Genomic DNA, 21045 nt, shown 5'->3' with positions numbered 1-21045 from the left:
AAATTCTGTGTGAAAGCACTGCACTGATAGAAGCGTCAACTAGCAACACAACTGGTTTGTCAGGATCAAAGTGAACCAAGCATTGATCACAGAGCAATGCATCTTTATGTTTTTGAAAAGCTTCTTGACACTCATCTGTCCAATCAAAGGGAACATTCTTGTGATGCAATGGGGCTGCGATTTGTGTAGCATTCGGTATGAACCGAATATAATAGATCATTTTTCCTAAGACTGACCGCAATTCTGTGACATTGTGGGGGGAACTGGCAGGTCCCGTATGGCTAACAAATGTGACAAGAGGTTGTACATCTTGACTTTGACATGACCAAGATACTGCAACTCAGGTTTAAAAAATCACACTTGTCCAGTCTACATTTAAGTCCTGTTTCAGATAACACACGAAACAAAGCACGCAAATTTGCAATGTGTTCTTCAGGTGTACAACCTGCTATGATAATACTGTCCAAATAGTTCAAACAGTTTGGTACTTGAGTAGTCAGCTGTTCCAAATACCATTGGAAAATGGCAGGTGCAGAAGCACTGCCAAATATTTAAACAAGCCCATATAAGTGTTCACAATGAGAGTCTTCATCTAGTGGTATTTGAAGATACGAGTCTCGCAAATCAGTTTTTGAAAAGCGACCAGCACCTAACCTGTCCATGATACCCTCAGGCATGGCAGTGGATAAGTATCAATGACAGTTTGTGGGTTGACTGTAGACTTAGTCAGCACAGAGGCGAATGCGACCTGAAGGTTTGGGGAGTAAAACCAGTGGACTTTCCCATTGACTAGCTTTATGGGTGCAATAGCTCCGCTATCTTGCAATTCTTTAAATTCAGCAGAGACATTGTCCTGTAATGCAATGGGAACACTTCTGGCCCAGCAAAATTTCAGCTGAGCATTGTCTTTCATAGTAATGTGTGCAACAAAATTGTTAGCATTGCCTAAACCTTCAGAAAAGAGTTCAGGGAATTCTTTCAGCAAGCTAGCTACAATGTCTTTGGCATTGAATGCAGTCACTGACAACACATTGACCTGAATTTTAAACCCAAACGAATCAAGGCCAAATATGTTCTCACAATCGCATGATGATAGCACAGTGAAAGTCACAGTTTGAGTTTGCGAGCTATACATGGCAGGTAAAGTACATTTTCCGAGGACGGGAATGTCTTGTCCATCATAAGCTGACAGGTATGTGCTAGTTCTAGACAGGTCTGGGGAGCCTAACAGTTCATATGTGTTACAATTCAGCAATATAACAGAGGCACACGTGTCCAACTGAAACGTCACACATTTTCCACCAATATGCAAATGAACAAAGAGTTTGTTGGACTGATGTAGCACTGAATAAACTGTTCGCTTGCTAGTTTTGCAAATTTGTATTTTGAATACACTGCATTGATTACACGGGCCTTGAGATTAGCGTTGTATGAATGGGCAGAATTCTTATGTTTGTTCTATTGCAAACATATGGATTGTATGTCACCTGTCTTTCCACAGGTGTAACACTGTGCTTGTCTGCATAGGCAGTCTTGGCGTGTCTGCTGTGAATAGCACCGAGTGCTGACTTAATTCTGTTGCCCTGTTTAGAGAGCTGTTTACGCAAAGTGTCGCATGCACGCACTGTTGCTGCCCATTGGGCTGGTTGCAAACAAGGGACGACTAAATCCAACAAATTGTTGACTGCTCCAATTTATCAACTGCTATGACACCTGAATCTTAGTGATCTAGAATTTGCACTATGTGCTGAAATGATGGGTCTGACTGTTTCAAAATCTGTTCTCTAAGTTTGACATCAGTTACATTGTACACAATTGCGACACGCAACATAACATCTGAATATAAAATGTGAATTTGCATTTCCTCGTTGTATCCTGCAAATTTGTTACCCACTTGTGATAAGATTGTGCTGACCTTTCCTTGCAATGAAAGAATTGGTACCTAGTTGCTACTACATTCACTTCGTTGACAACAAGTAATGTAGTTTCACAGTACATGGTATGTTTTGAGCAATTACATGGGCTTCATATTGTTGCAGCCACTACAGTTGTTCCTCTTCTTTTTCATTAGACTGGCGAAAAGGTGGTATAGCACTTGGAGCTACAGGTATTGCTTGCTGTTCCGTTGGGCATGCAGCATTTGCCAGCAACTGCTGTACAGTGTTCTGCAGTGTTGCTATCTGCTGCATCTGAAACTGAAAAAATCTGTGTTAGCTGTGTTGTATCTATCTATCGATCGCAGCTGAGACACCTGAGCAGGGGATGGTAGAGGTTGGTTGCTCATTTTGGAATAGGCAAAGGCAATAAGTAGACAATGCAAGCAACAAAAATAAGCACACAAGCAAAGAAAATTTCTGCAATGCCCACCTGAAAACACTGATTAGCAAAAACACTATAGGAGACACTGTTATAACATGTAAATAAATCCCTGCAAAGAAAAGACAAGGTAAAATTAAGGCACCAGCAAACCACAAGAGCCCACGACAAAAAAAAGTGGCAGCTTGGCTCTGCAGTGTTGCTATGGTATTTGTTCACCTTCTTGTCGCCTCATCGTTAAATATTATGTTTCCAAGTTAGTCATCAAATATGGGGTGTCTAGGAAACCACCTTACTTGGATCACTAGACAGCATTCAAACAAATCATTTTAATGAATTTTATTACAAAAAAGTAATGACAATACTTAACTTTGAGAATTACACAGGTGATTCAGAAGCAAAGGACGACATACAAAATAAGCAATCTTTTTCAATACAGACAGTCCTAAGTCGCTGCTATACAAGTGCCTAATCTTGAAGCTGCTATTCAAGTGGACTGCGGACCGTGACCAGTCAGGTGCGGCGCCTCTTTCCTCCTCACACGGACCACTGCTGTTGTGTTGTTGTCCTGGAAAGCGGTTGGTCGCGATTGACTGATGTCTTCTCACAGCCATCTCTTCTCTGTCGTTCCCAAATGGCAAGCCAGTGCTGGACTTTATGCAGCAACACCTCTGATGATCTCTGCGCTGCTGTCTGTCAGCAAGTGGTGTCACTTTGGCATCAAAAATGGTCTTCCCTTCATAGAAATGAGCTCTGGGGAATTAAACCTGCCCCAATGCTTGGCTGACCACCTCTCGGCACTATCAGTGCGAGGTGATCATTTTAGCTAGGTTGCGTATTGGGCACTGTCATTTTAGCCACTGCCATTTGTTAAGTGGTGATCTCCCCCCATTTTGTGCTCATTGTCATCAACCATTGACAGTTCGCCATTTCCTGACAGATTGCCCTTTTTTAACCACTTACATTCTAATGTATGATTGTCATCTTAGTTATCGGTTGCTTTAGCGAATGATGTGTGGGCTGTCGACCATGTTTTACTTTTTATCTGTCATAGCAATATGGCAAAGGATATTTAATCTTTAGTTTAGGACCTCTGTTTTCTCTGTGACGTATTTTATGGACCTTTCTCCGAGAGAAAGTCCCTGTTTTTAGCAGTCTTTCCTTCTGTTGATTGGGCTTAATGTGTAGTTGCTCTTACCTCCTTTTTCATTTTCATGTTCTAAGGTTCTGATATGAGTATGTATGACATTGGTTGTTTTTGCACCCTAAAACAAAATAAAACAAAACTGCAGCAATGTCGTTACGTCTGTAGTGAGGAGCAGTTCCTCTCAAAATATGCCGAGGGACTTATCGAGGCCAGAAGCTCACTTTCTGGCAGTTGTTTTGTTGTGCCTATCTGCAACTCAGACTCTTCACTAAATGGTGAGTTGCAACTATCCTTTTCATAATATTGTTATGTTCCATCTTAGATTTTCTGTTGTTTGTATATAACAGTTACATTTCGAAAAAAAATGGCACATAGTTCTACTAATATATAAAAGGAATGGGATAATTTTCACATTTTATATATGTTCCTTGCTCCTAGCACAACAGATACATAGATGTGATTCAGCTACTCTAAATTTTCAATCTGTGTTTACGATACTCGCATACAATATATACGTTTTGGGACATATCATGGCATTATGCTTGTATGAGGAAGAAAGTGACATCTGCTAAACCATACTAAGTAAGTTTCTGTCATATACTTCTTATGCTTCAAATAAATCTGTAGCTAAGTTCTAAAGATATATATTGTCAGTAGGCTTCTGAAGATTACAAATTAATTTGCTGCATCCAGTAATGCATAATTAAAGTATATTTGCAGTTGATTAATGAATTGTATTGTGAAAAAAGTTGTACTTTCATGGTATCAGCAGTACACCCATATCTCCTATAACTGATTTGCTAATACTTGCTGTAAAGCAACATACTGGTTCAATTAATTTTGTACGGCCAGTTATTACACAAATATTCACTTTACTCACACTACTTAGACAGTAAAAGCATGAGGTGTCACTGTCCTTGTCACTTTGCTAACCCTTATAACATGTTACAACTCATAGTAACATAATACATTTAAAGAACGGCTCACAAAAACTCTGTCCTACGAAACTATCCTTTCTATATAGCATAAAATGACACTATTTCTTTGTGCAACCATATAATATTCTCATTGAAAATTTGTGACTGCATCTGTTTCTTTATGACACAAAAGTACAATGAAATCAGTAACCACATAAAAATCATTCACAATAGAACAAATAAAACGGATTACAGCACCAACTCAAATCGAAATCAACAGGTCACTAGCAGTAACAAATAAAACCATAATACACATTGAACAGTAGGCAGCAAGACGTTATATTGAAATAGGAAATATTTTCAATCCCTTGGCAGTAAAGCATATGGATGTTTTTGCTTTCTTTACATCAGAATTTTTGACTTTGGGTGGTTCCACAGTTACAGCAGATGGTGGCAGACATTTCCCACAATATGGTTTTAGTCTGTCAAAATGAAAAATTACAGCATGGTACAGTCGAATTTCTGCATGAACAGGAGATGTTAAGTATGTGACCAGATAAGGCTCTTCATACAGGGGAGAGAATTTCTTTGTTTTTCCTTTCTTAATGGCTGGGTTACAAAGAATGACAAAATAACCCAGTTTGTAAGGGGGAAGCACAGCTCCTTTGTTGCTTTGTTGAACTTGTTTGGCGGTAGCCTTGGCATATGTTTGTTGCACTATTTTACAGATAGTTTTAAGACAGCATGTTAGCGTTTTAATTTTGGCAAGCTCTGCACCAGGCAGCAGCTTATTGAGTAAGAATGGAGAGTTCCTAAGTCACCTGTATATCGCCTCATAGGGTGTATACCTAGTTGATTCAAGGGTATGACTATTATATGCAGAAACTATGTGTCCTAGTCATTATGTGTTCTGTTAACATAGTAGGATGGCATCTGAACTATAGGTCAGTGGACACGTTCAAGGTGGCCATTTGCTTTTCGTGTAAAGCCATTGTTCTCCATTTCTTAATTCATAATAGTTTACTTGCCTGCAAAAACAAGACAGACATGAAATTAGTCCCCTGATCGGTAATGATAGCCTCAGGCATGAGCCACCATTTCTGTTGCCATGTCAGCAAAAGGCACAAGGATTAAGTACTTTAAAAAAATGATCAATAATGGGTAGGACATTTGTTTTCTTATATGCTTTGTGGAAAAAATCCTATGATATCTAATCCAGTGATCTGAAACTGTCCTGGTTCTTGGGGTTTGTGCACAAGACACAGTTCCAAATATATTTCTCAATATCACTCTTTCTGATTTTCCACCAAAATTATCTAACTTTAGAAATTACTACCCCCTTCCCAATGGGAATCTTCCAGTATAAAATGCTGTCCTTTGTAACAAAATCTGGAAGAGAAGCATACTGGTGATATTCTACAGCTCCATTCTGTGTGTCTCTCAACCCTATCAGCATATCATCTGTTTGTTCCACCCTGACTTTCCAACTTAGAACGTCTGTGTTTTTGTATAATCTACTTGGTTTGTGACACACATCAGTCATATTCCAACAATTTTGAGGGCCAGTGGGTTACATGACTACTTGGGTCCTGGAAACTCAACATCCACTAAATGGCAGCATGGTCGGTGACCACAGTGACCTTGCTTCTGCACGAATAACATTTGAAGTAGTATATTCCAAACACAAGAGACAGTAATTCTTTCTTCATTGTACTGTAGTTTATCTCTGCCTGATTAAGTTGGTGGGAGGCATAACTAATGGGCCTTTCATCATCATTATATTCTTGACTCGGTACTGCTCTAACAGCAAAATCCGATGTGTCAGTTGAAAAGATAAAAGGCTTTGAGAAATCTGGTGAACTTGTCAAAATATCTTTCATCTTCTTCATCACTAATTGTCTTCCACCCACTCAAAAACTGCACACTCTTTCAACATATTAGTTATTGGTTAGTTATCATGGTGTAATCCTTCACGAATCTAGAGTAATAATTCATGAGACCTGGAAAACTCTGTAACTCGTTAGCATTAGTGAGCACTGAGAAACTCTCAACTTCTTCTGTTAAACAAGGGTCTGGCTTAAACCCCACTGAACTGGTGATGTGCCTCAGGTACTGAACCTGTGACTCTGCAGTAGATTTGCACATTGTAACTTTGACAGTACATTTGTCAACCTGTCCACAAGTCTTATCAATTTATAGGGAATGGTGCAGTTGCTCACCTTTTTTTTTTTTTTTTTTTTTTATTATTATTATTTTTTTTTTTTTATTTTTTTAGTACAGGTAACTGTTTTTTTTTCCGCACATCTATACTGGTTGCCCTACTGTAACTTCTTTCCCCTCAATCTGGAAAAGATAACTGTGTCATCTAGATAGACTAGAGGCATAGTAGACTAGTCCTCCAACAAGTCAGCGAACCTCTGAAAGGTGACAGAAGTGTTTCTAAAACCAAAGGACATGCTTTAAAACTCTTACAACCCTGAGGGTACCATAGAACCAGTTTTTGGCCGGTCTTGGGGTGCAGTTGGAATGTGGTGGTAGCTAGATTGCATATCAAGGTTGGCAAAATACCCACAATTCCCTACTCTGTCTAGTGTTTCATCAATACAAGGTAGAGGGTAAGTATCAGGTGTGGTTATTTTATTTACAGCTCCCGTATTGACACGTAGATGATAGCTCTTTTCACCATTGATTGATTTCTTTGGCACAACCACGATTGGTGAAACCCAGGAGCTATCTGAAGGTTATATTATTCCTGCTACTAACTGATTTTGGATAGTGTCCTCCTCAACTGATTGTAAATGAGGAGTAATTCTGTATGGTTTCTTTGTATTGGCCTGGCATCTCCAGTTGGAATTTTGTAGTGCAGCAGGGCAAATATTGCTGTTCCTTGAACAACCAAGCAAAACCCTCTAAAACTGGGTATAATAAATTTTGCTTTGACTGAGGTAGGTGAGTTAACTTCTCATACAACTAACTTATAGGGAATGGTGCAGTTGTTCACATTCTTTACAGGTAACGGTTTCTTTTTCCCCACATCTATACTGATTGCCATACTGTAACTTTTTCCCCTCAATCTTTTGTAAACTTGCAAGAATTGTCCCAAGGGGTATATCCATTCCTCCCTGACCAAAGTTAATACATCCTGGAACACAAAACTTCTTTCCTACTGCTTCCATTGTACTATTACCTCTCTTCACGCAAATCTGTAACCTGTCGAGAACATAATTTTGGCTAAATGGACCAACAAAAAAGACAGATTCAGCAGTTTTTTGGGCTTTGATGTCAATCCAGAGAACTTTCTCTTGCCGTCTGCTGATTGCAACGGTAGTGATGGTTTTTAATATCCAAGTTCATGGTTGTGTGGAAATCTGCGAAATGTTTCTTTCTTTGCAAGCTCCTCATCACTGTGAGGTGTGGGCACTGCCGAAACAGTGAGTTACCACACTGAATTAAGCAGTTTGCGTCATATAATCTTACCATGTCCTGAAGCTGATGTATAAATCATTCCCTAAGGTTACATCGAAATCCCTTCTTCACTTCATTTCTTCCATATTAAATTGGTAACTGCTACCACTAATTTGTAGCTTCACAAAATATTTTCCTGCCGGTACTATTAGGTCCTTGTCTAGCCCATTAATGTGGCAGTGTGCCGGCTTCGGCAACTGCTTATAGCTATGAGAAAGAAACAAAACAGTAGTTTGTGCACTGGTATCAACTACAACTTTGACAGCCCTCCTATGAAGTTTTCCTTCTAAAATTATGTTTTCCACCTCGTATATCTCCTCATAACAGTAAGGATTGTAAATTTCATGGGGATGGTATTTGGTGGCAGAGCCTGAGTGCCTGCCACCAAACCCACCCCCCACCCCCACCCCCCTTTCCTGTTTCACCGATGAGGTCCCTCATATTGTCTATAATTTTGCAGAGGATTACTCTGCTGGTTGTACTGCCCTCTCATCTGGGGACAGCTACTGCTAATGTGTCCTACTTCATGACAGTGTGGACAGTATATTGCCTGACACCAGTCAGTGGGATATCCAGGTTTTTCACAGTGATGACAGTGGGTGTCATTTTTAAAAACTTTGTGCAGCTTGGTACTACACAATGAGATGGACACAAATCTTGCTGCCTCTTTGTGCAGCAAGACTAACCTTACTGCCTCATCTAAGGAGGCTGTGAGGCCACTTTAACCTCACCTATTTGTGGGTTTATACTAACCCTAATGAATATGTCCATAGCATTAGGTTCAGCCCCCTCAATTAGTGCTACATTTCGTTTCACATCTGATACCAATATGTGCCAGTGACACGAAACCATTTGTATACCTGTGCGGCAAAAGCCTTGAAGTCCTCACTTTGTTTCTGCCACAGTGTGGACAACAGCCTCTGCAGTAACTAAGTCTTCTCTTATCTGAGTAGTGCTCTGATAACCCTTGTGCCAAAACTTCGAATATTTTTGTATCTCTTAAGGTATTTACTGGTTCGATGCATGTAGGGGCATATCCTGACAACTTCAACCTGTTTACATTTAAAAAGAATCCATGTGGTTAGGAACCAAGTGTGTACTGCATCACAGGCACTTTGCAAGAAAGTAGTGATATTTCCATTAGTCTTTCTAGAATAGGTGAGTATAAAAGTTACAGCAGGGAAACTGTTTACAGTAGCAGGCAGAGAGAGGTAATGGAACTACCTGTGGATTTCTTAGGGGCTCCTACAATAGTTTTTACTAACTTTTTGCATAGTCACTCGATACTTCAATGCTTCAGACTACTCCTCTAACTGAATTTTTCTGAGAGTGAGCCTATTAATTTCTTCATTTAAAGTGGCAACGGGATTCACATTTTTACTTTCGGTAGCAGGTTCCTATCTTTCTTGTTGCTGAGAATGCAGATCAGACATGGTTTCAATTTAGGAAAAGGCAATTACTGAATGATAAACTTCTGAGAGAAGGCTGACATTCTCACAGAAATTGAAACTCGTGTCTGTCCACAACAATGTTCTCACTGTACTCTTAGCGAAGTGACAGCAACAAATGAGTGTGCAATGCTTGTAACACTTGTATTAATTTTCACTGTGTGGAGGTGGTGGGTGTAGACGTGATGACAGTGCATCGAGTGAATGGGGTTAGCATCGACAGTGACGCACTGGCAGTGCTGGCTCCACAGTGGCTATGTGATGTGGTGTTGACCCACCGTAAAGGCCGCAGGCCCCTCACAATGCTGGTGCAGACAGCGATCGGCACAGGCGGCTTTCCATGGGATGGTGTGGCATGCATCACAGACAGTGTGCTGGCAGTGACTGCTGGCTCTAAGAAGCCTCCCACTGTCGCAGGGGAGAGCCAAGTCAGGGCCGATGGCACTTGCTACCCACATGTGTATATACATAGTGCTGTGCACATAGGCACATCTAATGCCTGTGGCAGATGGTAAAATATGTCACTATGAGGTCGAGCCCTGCTCAGTCGCACTGACTGTAGATAGCACTCTAATGTTGTGACTATTGGCTAAAATGATATGCTGTCCGCAGCTCTCGACTGACGATGTTCGTGTGGCCACCATCTTCGGAGGATAATTAATCGTAATACTGGACCAAATGTTGTGAACTATCCCAAGTTCTGACACAAGTTGTGCATGATGGCTGATGGAAAGATTGTCCAGATCTGTGGGTGTCCAGTTCGTGAGGATGGTTGAAATAACAACAGAAAGATCCCATGGTAAAACTGGACAATTTCCAGCTTCATTTTCTAGAAATCGCGGGATACATCAGTGTCTAGGGAGGTCACAGACAGTGTGTGGATCTGGTTTCTGAGAGGATGGGAAAGGAGCATCTGTTTAGGTTGAGAGCCAGCTGATGAAAGAGGCTGACGTCTAGGCCCAACCATCTTCCTCAGTCTGCAACTGGCCTTCATGTGATCATTTCCAGCTCCTTGATTGGTTTGCTACTTCTATATATGCTTGTTCTGGAAGTGTGGTCTCATCAGCATTGCCACCCGTGCGAGTGGAGTGTGCCCAGGCACATGAATAGGGCATCAGTTGATGCTGGCATCCAGCGAACATTTGGTACCAGATAACCCAAGCCTAGCCATAGCTCACAAGAAAATGTAGTTTCTTTTAACAACAAATAATTTTTTGCTTGGGATAGACTAATCTTCCATACAGCTCTCTGTACACTCCACTTCAGCTTGCACATTTATTGTTATTTTGAAGTCACCACAAAGTCTTAAGGTGCAGTTGAGTTTGTGTTCCATGACCGGGAGAGTTGCCCATTGAGTATGGGGAATAGGTGTTAACATGTCTTTATGAGTAAGCCTATGCAGCTCTAGTTAAGACGGTGTTCTTAAGAGCCAAGGGCACTAGACAGCTTCTGAAAGAATTTTGGGCCGCCATCACTTTATAAGTGACATGAGCTTCAAAACCAGGTGTCTTCCCTAGTTCAGGTGAGAAAATTTTTGCCTGTTTATCTCAGAATATCTTTATGGTGACGCAAGGCCCTTCAGATTGCATGGCATGCGCTGTTTCATGAGCCATAATAAATCCCAAAGTGTGAAAAGAGTCAGTCCCACAAACAGTGTCCACCTTGGAGTCAGCTATCACCAGAAAATTTACTACAAGAGTGAAGTGAAACTGGGAACTGCTGGAAAAGGCAAATGATGCATGTGTGCCCAAAGTTTTGTGTTGGCTGCCTGCAACACTGGTGACCCTAAACTTAAGAAACTGGACAGGTTTAGCAGTGGCACAGAAGCACTGCTGGGCTACAGTGAAGGTGCCCCCCCCCCTCCCCCCCCCCTCCCACATACACACCAGAAGTGGCATGAGCAAGATGTCACATATAACCTGTGCTGGAGAATGTGACTTCCGTGACATCATCTTCCACCAGAATCAAAATCTGGACTGCACTGACTTTTTCATGAGCCTGACTATTCACATAACTTCCATCCAGAATCGAGCATAAACTGCACTGTAATGTCCACATTTGTGTATCTATGTAGTCCGTTCCACACAAACATTTAAATTTGGAATTCATACGTAATCCTTGTTGATTGGCAGCCCAGTTTGCATATGATTGATAGAGGTCCTTTTTGTGCTGTCAGAATTATAACCTGGCTGCAATAATATGTTTTTGTATAGGAGAATGTTCTTGCAATAAAGAAAACATTCTAGCAACTCATGTTCTGATGGATTTGTTAACAGTCCTAGTTTTTACATTACATTTTATGTATATTTTGAGATGACCTTTTGTATTTCCATATCAGGAATTTGACAAGCTGAAAAATATAGCTACAACCATCAGTTGTAAGCATCTCGCTCTTCATGTTGTTCGTTAAATGGTTGGAAGACTGTAATAGTGGCTGGTGTGAGTGCTACATTCACTGACACATACACTACATGTAATATACATGTTGTTAGCTCTCGATCACCTTGTGCCATTTGCATAAGAAATGGTAAATGTTCAACAGTTGTAGAGCACACCAGACTAACACTCTCTGCAGTACGATAACACTTGTGACATGCACGCCAGTGCATCGGCACTGGCTTAGGCTGGCCATGGGCTGATATATATGCCAGAGTCTGTAATAATCCCATCAGAGGATCGGCACCGAGTTAGTAGTGGAACCACAGCAGACAGTACTAATGTCATGGTAGCTACTCACTTTCCTTGATAACGTCAGGTAGTGCGATTGCATACTCAACACAAATTTCTCACGAAAATATGGTTTATCTTGCACTGCTGGACCCATCATCTATTGAAATAATGAATTGTGGGGCAACGAAGTATTGAACATAATGGAACTGAATTTTACTCACTATAAACACACAAGCATTAATATTCATTAGTCACCTGAAAATACAGCACCTATTATTGGTGAAATTCACATCTAATTTTGGTGAAATAGGCTATGTGCCCAAAGACAAAGCCTTAGTGCTTCAAATTTGACTGCAAAAAAAAAAAAAAAGGAGATTGGGCTGTTCAATTGGAATGTTTGCTTTTGTAAAAATTTCAACAATTTCTTTACAAAATGGTGTTTCCTTGTTTTCTTCTTTTTTCTCTATTTAAGCTTTCAACAAATGAGTGTTTATCTTCATCATCATCATCATTATTATTATTATTTACCCACCAGTGAATAGAGTGCTTTTCTGAATTAAGATGTTTCTTGACATTATTCTTTTTGCCCCTACACAATTTGATTATTACAAGATCAGCAGAACATTGCTGCTGATATTTCATGGGCATTTGTAACTGCTACAGATAGAATTGAAAGGTATTTAGCCTAGGAGTATAAGCAAAAATAACTGTATGAACCCATTAAGGGATGACTTTCAGCATGCTCGAAATACATTGACAGGTTTTGTTTTTCGATCAGTATGGCCCCACCTCCCTGTCACAGGTGAGCATCTACCCTCATGTTGTGTGTTTCTGTGAAAGCAGAAGTGACACATGGCCATGAGGATCACTAATATCTTCTGTCATTATGAGAGTTGTAATTTCAAAATAAGAAATAAAAATGATGAGCAACACACAACACAAACCATTCAATAACAGGCTACTTGAAATTGCTGGCCGAGGTTGGCAGTGTTGTAAACAAAGTGGTTGGAGCGCGACCTCTACCAATATTTGATGCAACCACAGTTTAAAACACCTGCCACTACAGCAACTTTTGAACTTTAGCAAGCAGACAAACACACACGTCTCTTTATTTTAAATTGCTAGGTCCTACATTGCATTATGTGCTGTGTATCATGTAGATATGGGTCACCCTCCCACAGTTGATATGGCTACAGAGCATCGAGTACACTGATGGATTGTTTTGTTTGTGAGCTTTTTATTTTCTTGCACACAGTATCTTTCAAAGTGAGACTTTGCCTGTCGTGCAATACTATTAACCAAAATGTGGTTAAATTTTCAATATTTACACACAGAAAAGACTGTTTTAAATTATCTCTGATAAAATGGTTCATTTGGATAAAGTCTGTTATGAAACTGCGTTTATTAGCTAATTTTGTGTTTTTGGATTTTGAGGCAAAATTTACATCTAGGTTTGCATTTACAGCAAATGAGTTTTTTAGGTCCCTAGTAATTGCAATGAAAAGAGATACTATATAACAAAGATATTGCTCACAAAAGATTTTTCAGTACAATGTAAGTGGTATCACTCAATTTATGGGGGCATGCTGGAAAGTAATGCCTCCAAAATTTTTTATGTGTAGCCTCTTAAATCTTTTTAAGTAAGGCAAATGTTATTAACATTCAACATCTTTATTGTTCATTTTTACGTATTTATTTCTCAACATTCTCACCCTGACAACGAACACATTTCTCCCAATGAGACACAAGTTTCTTGATACTGTCATTCAAGAATGACTGTGAATCTCACCACAGCTTGCACTGCGTAGTCACTATCAAAGTGAAGTGCCTTGAAGGCGTTCCTTAAGGTATGGAAACAGACGAAAATTGGATGGACCCAAGTTGGGAATTATTGAGGATGACTGATAATAGTGAACCCCAGGCATAAGATGTTGCAGGTGTCCCAACACTCAAGTGTGCTCTGGCATCGTCATGCTGAAGGAGAGGATGCTCGGTGTGTGGACAAACTCTTCGAATTTGAAACATTATTGCAGCGTGCTGTTTCTCGTGCACTAACATAATTACATTACATGCTGCCATGTTGCGTGCTAAAATTTGAAGCCCTCCAGTGGCAGAGGGCTGCAAATGTATAGACATGAACAATAAAGATGTAGAATATTAATAATGTTTGTTTTTATTTGAAAAACTTTGAGTTTTCACATGAAAAATTCTGAGGCATTACTTTTCAGTATGTCCTCCTCATATGTTAAAAGTGAGCATCCCTCTTTTTAAATGTTTAATGAAATATAGTACTCCTGTGCTAGAAACAATTTTAGTTCAAAGGTCCCCCCCCCCTCCTCCTCCTCCTCAAGAAACATAGATTTATAGATTTATTCATTTGGGTGTTGACACAATAACGAACTCTGTCGCCTTAATGTGACAGCTGTGGACTTACTTCTGTAGTCACATTGTTTTTATGATTGTGAGTTGTGAGTGCACTGCACCATTCGTAGAGCTGGCAGAACAACAGAAATATATGGGAGTTTGTTAGAAGAAAGTATCCCCAATACGAGGAGGAACCTCTAATGTGGCCACAAGAGTACAAGACACTGGAAGTGGTAACGATTTCTAGGAGAATGCTAAAAGACACAAAAATTGTGTAGTTGTTTAACTGACACACAGTATTTGATTATATTATAAAAGGAGTTTCCACTGCAGTTTATAGTTATTGTGTTCTTTCAACACTGAAAAAAATACATAAAGAATGTCTGTACGTTTCTAGGTTAACATTGAAAGTGTTTCTGTGGAAAACCATCAAAACATAGGTAATACAGCAACATAGCAGACCAATGAGTGCAATGTATGCACTGTCTGGTCTGCTTTCTACTCTGCAAGCAATTGTATGAGGCTAAGTCAATTACTATCCGCAAAGTAGTTATAAAATTTTATTGTAATGAAATAGGAAACATACAAGAACATCATTTTTCGACATAGTCTCCTTGAGTTTCAACGCACTTTGTCCATCGTTGTACAGGCTTCCTGATGCCCTTATAAAAGGTGGTCCTCGGTTGACCTGCGAGCCAGGAATGCACTGCTTCTTTCACTGCTTTGTCCAAGGCAAATCTGTGGTCTCTTAATGCCTGTTTGAGTGGACCACACAAGTGATAGCAAGAAGGGGCAAGATCGCAACAATATGGAGGATGATCCAGCAATCCAAATTTGAGTTTCTGGAGCATTTCAGCAGTGAGGCCAGCAGTATGCGGAAGGGCATTGTCGTGCAACAACACAACACCTTTTTGACAGCAATCTTCGGTGTTTGCTTCAAATTGCGGGCTTTAGCCTGGCAGTAAGCATCTCACTGTAACATAGACTGTTTATTGTTATGCCACTCTCCACATAATGTTCCAGTACTGGGCCTTGAACTTTTTCTTGCACGGTGAATTTGGATGTTTCCACTCCATACTCGGCTGTTTACTCTCCGGCTTGTAATGACGGATCCATGTTTTGTCACCAGTAATGGTCCTGTCTAAGAAGTTGTCCCCTACGTTACCATAGCGATCCAAATGTTCTTTGCAGATGTCAAAGCGCATTTGTTTATGCAACTGTGTGAGTTGTTATGGGACTCATCTTCCACCAACTTTATGAAACCCAAGTCTGTTGTGGATGATTTCGTAGGCAGAACTGTGACTAATTTGCAGACAATGTGCCACTTTGTCAATAGTTAATTGTCTGTCTAAGAGAATCATTTCATGTGAACACTCAATGGTGTCTTCATTTGTGGCAGTAAACTATCATCCGGCTCCTTCATCGTGCATAACAGTTGTGCGACCATTTCAGAATTTTTCAATCCATTCGTAGTCACTCCGTTGTAGCAAAACACCGAAAGATGTAAAGTCTTCCATGAATTTCGGCCCCTGATACACCTTCCAACAACAAAAAACAGATCACTGAACATTGCTCATCTTTGGTGCTAAATGCAAAAATGATTAGCTCAAATACCTGTTAAAGGAAATGTTAAGTGCATGACTCACTCCACTTAAAGGTGCATAAGCAAAAATAGCTTTTACAGTGTAATGAACGCAGCAATTGGATAGGAAGTACCTGGAAAAGACTTTTACTAGCATGCAGAGCCATGGTCGTTTACTCCCTGTTCAGGAGTGACTGCATTTCAAGTCAACCACATAGCACTATGGAGCGCCATCTGCCAACAATGTTGTCGTGCACAGAAAAATGTCACTGTCGAGTTGTCGTCGGGAGATTCAGGGTGACCTAGACATATATTCTATTTGGTGTAATGAATGTCAGCTCACTTTAAATGTGGATACATAAAAGTTAATACAAATGGGTAGGAGAAACATTACTGGAATGTTCGAATATAGTATTAACAGTACACTGGTGGACTCTGACACTTCAATGAAATATCCTTATGTCTGGGAAAGTTACGCGCACCTACATATTTCCTTTAACAAGCATACGTATTTCAGCTAGTCACTGTTGCATTTACTGTGATTGACTCATCCAGGGTGTTGTATCTGTCAGCCCGTACTAGTCACGCAGCCTTGTGCTGATTTCAGCTGTTGACATTCTGCTGCATTACAGAGGAGTTTTGATAGTTTTTATTTCTCTCTGTTTGTGCAATATCTAAAACCAATTTGAGCAAGAAAATATTTTAAACACAAATGTCCACATATTCCCATTTATAGGAAGTATGTTGAATTAAATCAAAGTTCTACAAACAGTGCATATTCTAAAACATCAGTCTTATATGGAATACATGAAAATATTACAAAATGTTAATATATTGATGTAAAATAGTTAGAATAGTAATATTTTTACTAATCTCATAAAAAAGCATTTAACAATACATGTGACTGTAAAATATGAGGGTTATCTGGTGTACTTAATAGGTGAGGGCCTTCAGAGAACTACATCCCCCTTTTTTAAACCCCTCTCCATCCTGTAACCCACTGTTCTCATACTTCATTGTACACTTATTCTATCTTCCTCCCTTGTTGAACATCTATTCTATTCTTTTGAAACTTCCTGGTAGATTAAAACTGTGTGCCAGACTGAGCCTGAGACCATGGAAGTTTCATATTGGTGCTCACTTTGCTGCAGAGTGAAAAATTCATTCTGGATCTCTTCTTTTTCTCTACATTTTCTCCCATCTCAATTTCTTTTTATAAGAGAGCATTATAATTTCATTTCTGCCATGACTATTATAAAAATTTCCTGACAGTGTTAGAGGCAGGAAAAATCGTTTCATTTTCAGCATCTTCTTCTTCATTCCCCTAAAAGTGGAAAAATGCTAGATGTAACAGGAGCTTGTCTTGTTGGACATTTGGTGGCCTATAAATCAAAGAAGTCATTTACTCTCTAATTGTTGCAATATTTCTTCAAATTATTCAGTACATTTCTTGCTACTGGCCATATTTGATACTAATTAGTGCTTGAAATTTTAGGTTCAATATCCAGTATGGAAGAGTTGGTGCAAATGACGCAGATATTATAACAGCAGCAAAAGCAGCAGATATCCATGAAAGGATCCTTTCGTTTCCTGATGGCTATGAAACACAGGTAAGTGTGTGTGTGAGTGAGTGAGAGAGAGAGAGAGAGAGAGAGAGAGAGAGAGAGAGAGAGAGAGAGAGAGAGAGAGAGAGGGGGGGGGGGGATATGAACAACTGATAAACGGTTCTTCTACCATATAGTTCTTCATAGTCAGTCCAAAGAATGACTGTTTTTGGCAGGGCAGCGTATCTTTAGTTTCTGCAGAAGTGTGACACCACCACCAAGCAGCACTATCTACATAAGGTACTGAACAGGCCGATGATGGTCGACAGCAAGCCAGGGAACAGAGCCTCGCAAGTGGGAATGAAAACTCACCATGCGAGTCAATGCACAGGGAAGCAGAAAGTCTGAAACCATGTAGAGACGTGCACGAGGATAAACACAACACATGGCAGGGGTAGTCAACAGACCATTGAGCACATGGAAACTTCACAATGCATAAAACGAGGTCCACATAGGTTAAACTCAGCATTATAACTACCCTTCCTCGCTTATTGCTGCCGGCAGGTAAACACGCCTGTCGGTATGCCCATACCATGCTGCATGTCCTTCCCTCTCCCTTTCCCCCATGGCAGTTGTCCACATTATTCCAATCTCGATAACCCTCCCAGCTCCTCTGCCTTCAGCAAGGTATTTGTTGGCGAGGATACTAAATACCTTCACCCTGAAAAGGCTACATAGAGCTGAAAGTGGCCTGGCTTTGACCAGGACTTCCAGTTCAAAACCAGAGCGAGTGCCAGAAGGAGATCACCAACACCATTGGCTCTACCAGAGGGACAGAAGAGTGCAGAGGCACAAGCAACAGTAGGTCCACCACCAGTGGCAGAAATAAGGCCACACTGGTGAGGGAAGAGGGAGGAGGAGGAGGAGGAGGAGGAGGAGGAGGAGGAGGAGGAGGAGGTCGTGCCAGAGTCCATGGGGAATGAGACGTGCCGGGGTCCAAGGTGGCAGACGAAGGGGAGGCAGTCCAGGGTGTGAAATGAAAGGGGGGGGGGGGGGGGAGCATGAGGAAGTGCACCGCTGTAGGTGGGAGCCTGCACCCAGAACAGCATCGCAACAAACCCCTCCAGCCGGCTGGGTGGAAGACCACGGCTGTGAGGACCCAGAACGGTGTGAGCGCAACTGATTAGTATGATGGGTTAGCTACTCCTGACATCATGACCCACGATGAGACGTGGCATCCACCCCTCCTGCTGTCCAAAAGACCAAGCCTAAACTGCAGTCCTGGGAGGAAAACACAGTGGGCCTTGGTGGTCCAGGTCATGTGACTCAGCATGCAGCAAATCTAAGAAACTCCACAACTGGTGCTCATGTAAAGAGTTCCTCCGGACTGCAGTTATTGACCTGTGTCACCCAGTATGTTGCCACAAAACTCAACAATGCATAGTCGCAGAGAGAGGCAGGCACAAACTTCTTCATTTGTCTTGAATAAACGCATGAACTGCTCCAGCTCTGAGTTAGAAGCTGGGTGAAATGGGACAGTAGTCAGAATCTGAATATCATAGTGAAAATAAGTCTTCAAACTCGTGTGTCACATTATCAGATACAAGACTCTGGGGGTCCCCTGATCCAAAAATGACTGACAACCTTCAGACAGTGGCAGTTGTTGACGTGGAGGATGGCTGGGTTTCACATGGGAAATTTGACAAAACATTGACCACAACAACCACATGCTGCCCAAAAATGGACCCATGAAATCAATGTGCATCCTATCCCCATGGTACTCCAAACCTGGCCATGGGGAAACCTGGTGTTATGGCGCAGCCAGGTTCTGTGCACAGGTCCCGCAAGCTCGCCTCAGATGTTCGGTGTCACAATCAGTTGCCAATGTGTGCACATTATGCCATGCCAACACCTTTGTAGGAGTCTTACCCCAGTGTAAGACACGCAGCAACTTGAATATGCAAGGGCGCAATGCCGGTGGGATGACCCTTTGACACTTAGCATAATATGAAATCTTGCTCAAAAAATACTGGCGCTCCTTCTGGTTCTTAGGTGCTGGCAGGTTGGCAGAAGCTTTGGTGTGTTCATCCGTAGGTAGGAATGAGGCCATTTTTGCTAAGCATATGTCCCAAAAAATGCACAATTTGGCAGAAAAAACTGAACTTTTACAGTTTTCAGTGGAGGGCATTCTCTAGAAGACATTGGAAATCTGTATGTAGTTTATCCAAGTGCTAATCTCATGTAGAGCCCATAACGCAAATGTCATCAAGATAGTTTATACAACAGAAAATGCCCTGCATCAACTGCTTCAAATATCATTGATAAATTCCCGGCACAGACAAGGTTCCAAAAGGCAACCGATTAAACTGGTTAAACCAAAAGGGGGTCATGAGTATCAAGAAAGTCCACGAATCTGCATTCAGTGGCAACTGTGGGTGCACATTGTACAAGTCGTGTCCATCCCCTCCCCTCCCTGAAAGGCACACAATACCACCGGGCTTCTGAATCACCACCAAAGGGGGTGGCCCACTGACTTGATTAAATAAGAGAAACCATGCGCCGATCGTGTCAACTCTGCAAGTTGACCTTTACCTTGTTGCACATGGAGAAAGGAATGGCTGGGGGTGACAAAATTTAGGTACAGCCAACAGCTTGAGAGAAATGTGTGCCTCAAAATTTTTTTTTGTCCAGGCCAAGGTATTCTCAAACAACTGGTATTGCGCCAGCAGGAATTGATCACTAACAATTTAAGTTTCCATTCTGCATTCTTATAATGTGCAGAGACTGAGAATTGCCCCTCCCCCCCAAGGAATATACTGATTACAATAAGACACAACTTGATGGAGCTGTCATTGCAACTCTGGGAATTATTGCAGCTGACCATCACTCTCATGTGTGCTTTAAATTCAGCTGGTCACCCATCCACTACGAGCATCAGTAAAATACTTTGGGGCATCACTTGTAGGGCATTGGAGACAGCATCAGAGACCATGGAAAACACAGGTGTGTCTGATGACCGACACATGGTTCACCAGCTGTCACAAACAGGTGCCGAATAGCCCTCCTGATGGCATATCTCACATATGGCCTTCATCTGCATGAAATCTCTTTGAACAAGTACCAAAAGACAGTTAGGGCAGGACCGCTGGCTCTCCCAGTGAGCGGAAGGAGAGTGATGCTGAGGACCTGCAAAACACTGCAGGCAGCAGTTACAATGCCGCAATTGATGTGAATCTACTGAGTGCAACGCAGGCGATAGGCAGAGCCATGACACCACTATGGTGGAACTGTCATGGCATCAAAACATGGTAATATGACAGGAGGAAAGGCAGACAGGGAAACTCCATGATGCTGTGTGTCATGCACACCTAATTGCACCACCACCACCACCTAATCGTTGGGCAGTCTCGGCCATGTTGGCTGAAAAGGGATCAGACAAGATAAAGACCTAAGTTTGGATCTCAGGATTATGTACTACCTGGACAATCCAGCCCTGCATTAGCAAGTCTGTATATGAGGTAACACATTTGGAACACTCAAAATGACCCTTGATTGAGAGACCCTGCATATCAGCAATCCAGGTTGCATACAA

The 21045-nt window shown here is 41.2% G+C and overlaps 1 protein-coding gene across 5 annotated transcripts in view; it reads left to right on the top strand.

Annotated features, from left to right (window-relative positions):
• LOC124555728 (ATP-binding cassette sub-family B member 6) overlaps positions 1-21045 on the top strand; it is a 144974-nt gene that overhangs the window by 106375 nt on the left and 17554 nt on the right. For all 5 annotated transcript variants that reach the window (XM_047129748.1, XM_047129745.1, XM_047129747.1 and 2 more), the window contains exon 12: positions 17405-17519. In XM_047129748.1, the coding sequence (XP_046985704.1) occupies positions 17405-17519 (115 nt within the window). The remainder of the gene's footprint in view (positions 1-17404; positions 17520-21045) is intronic.

This window comes from Schistocerca americana, chromosome X (genome assembly GCF_021461395.2).
Source record: "Schistocerca americana isolate TAMUIC-IGC-003095 chromosome X, iqSchAmer2.1, whole genome shotgun sequence".
In the NCBI taxonomy this organism is placed as follows: domain Eukaryota; kingdom Metazoa; phylum Arthropoda; class Insecta; order Orthoptera; family Acrididae; genus Schistocerca; species Schistocerca americana.
The sequence above is the reverse complement of the archived record's forward strand: the minus strand, read 5'-3'. Positions and strand labels throughout refer to the sequence as shown.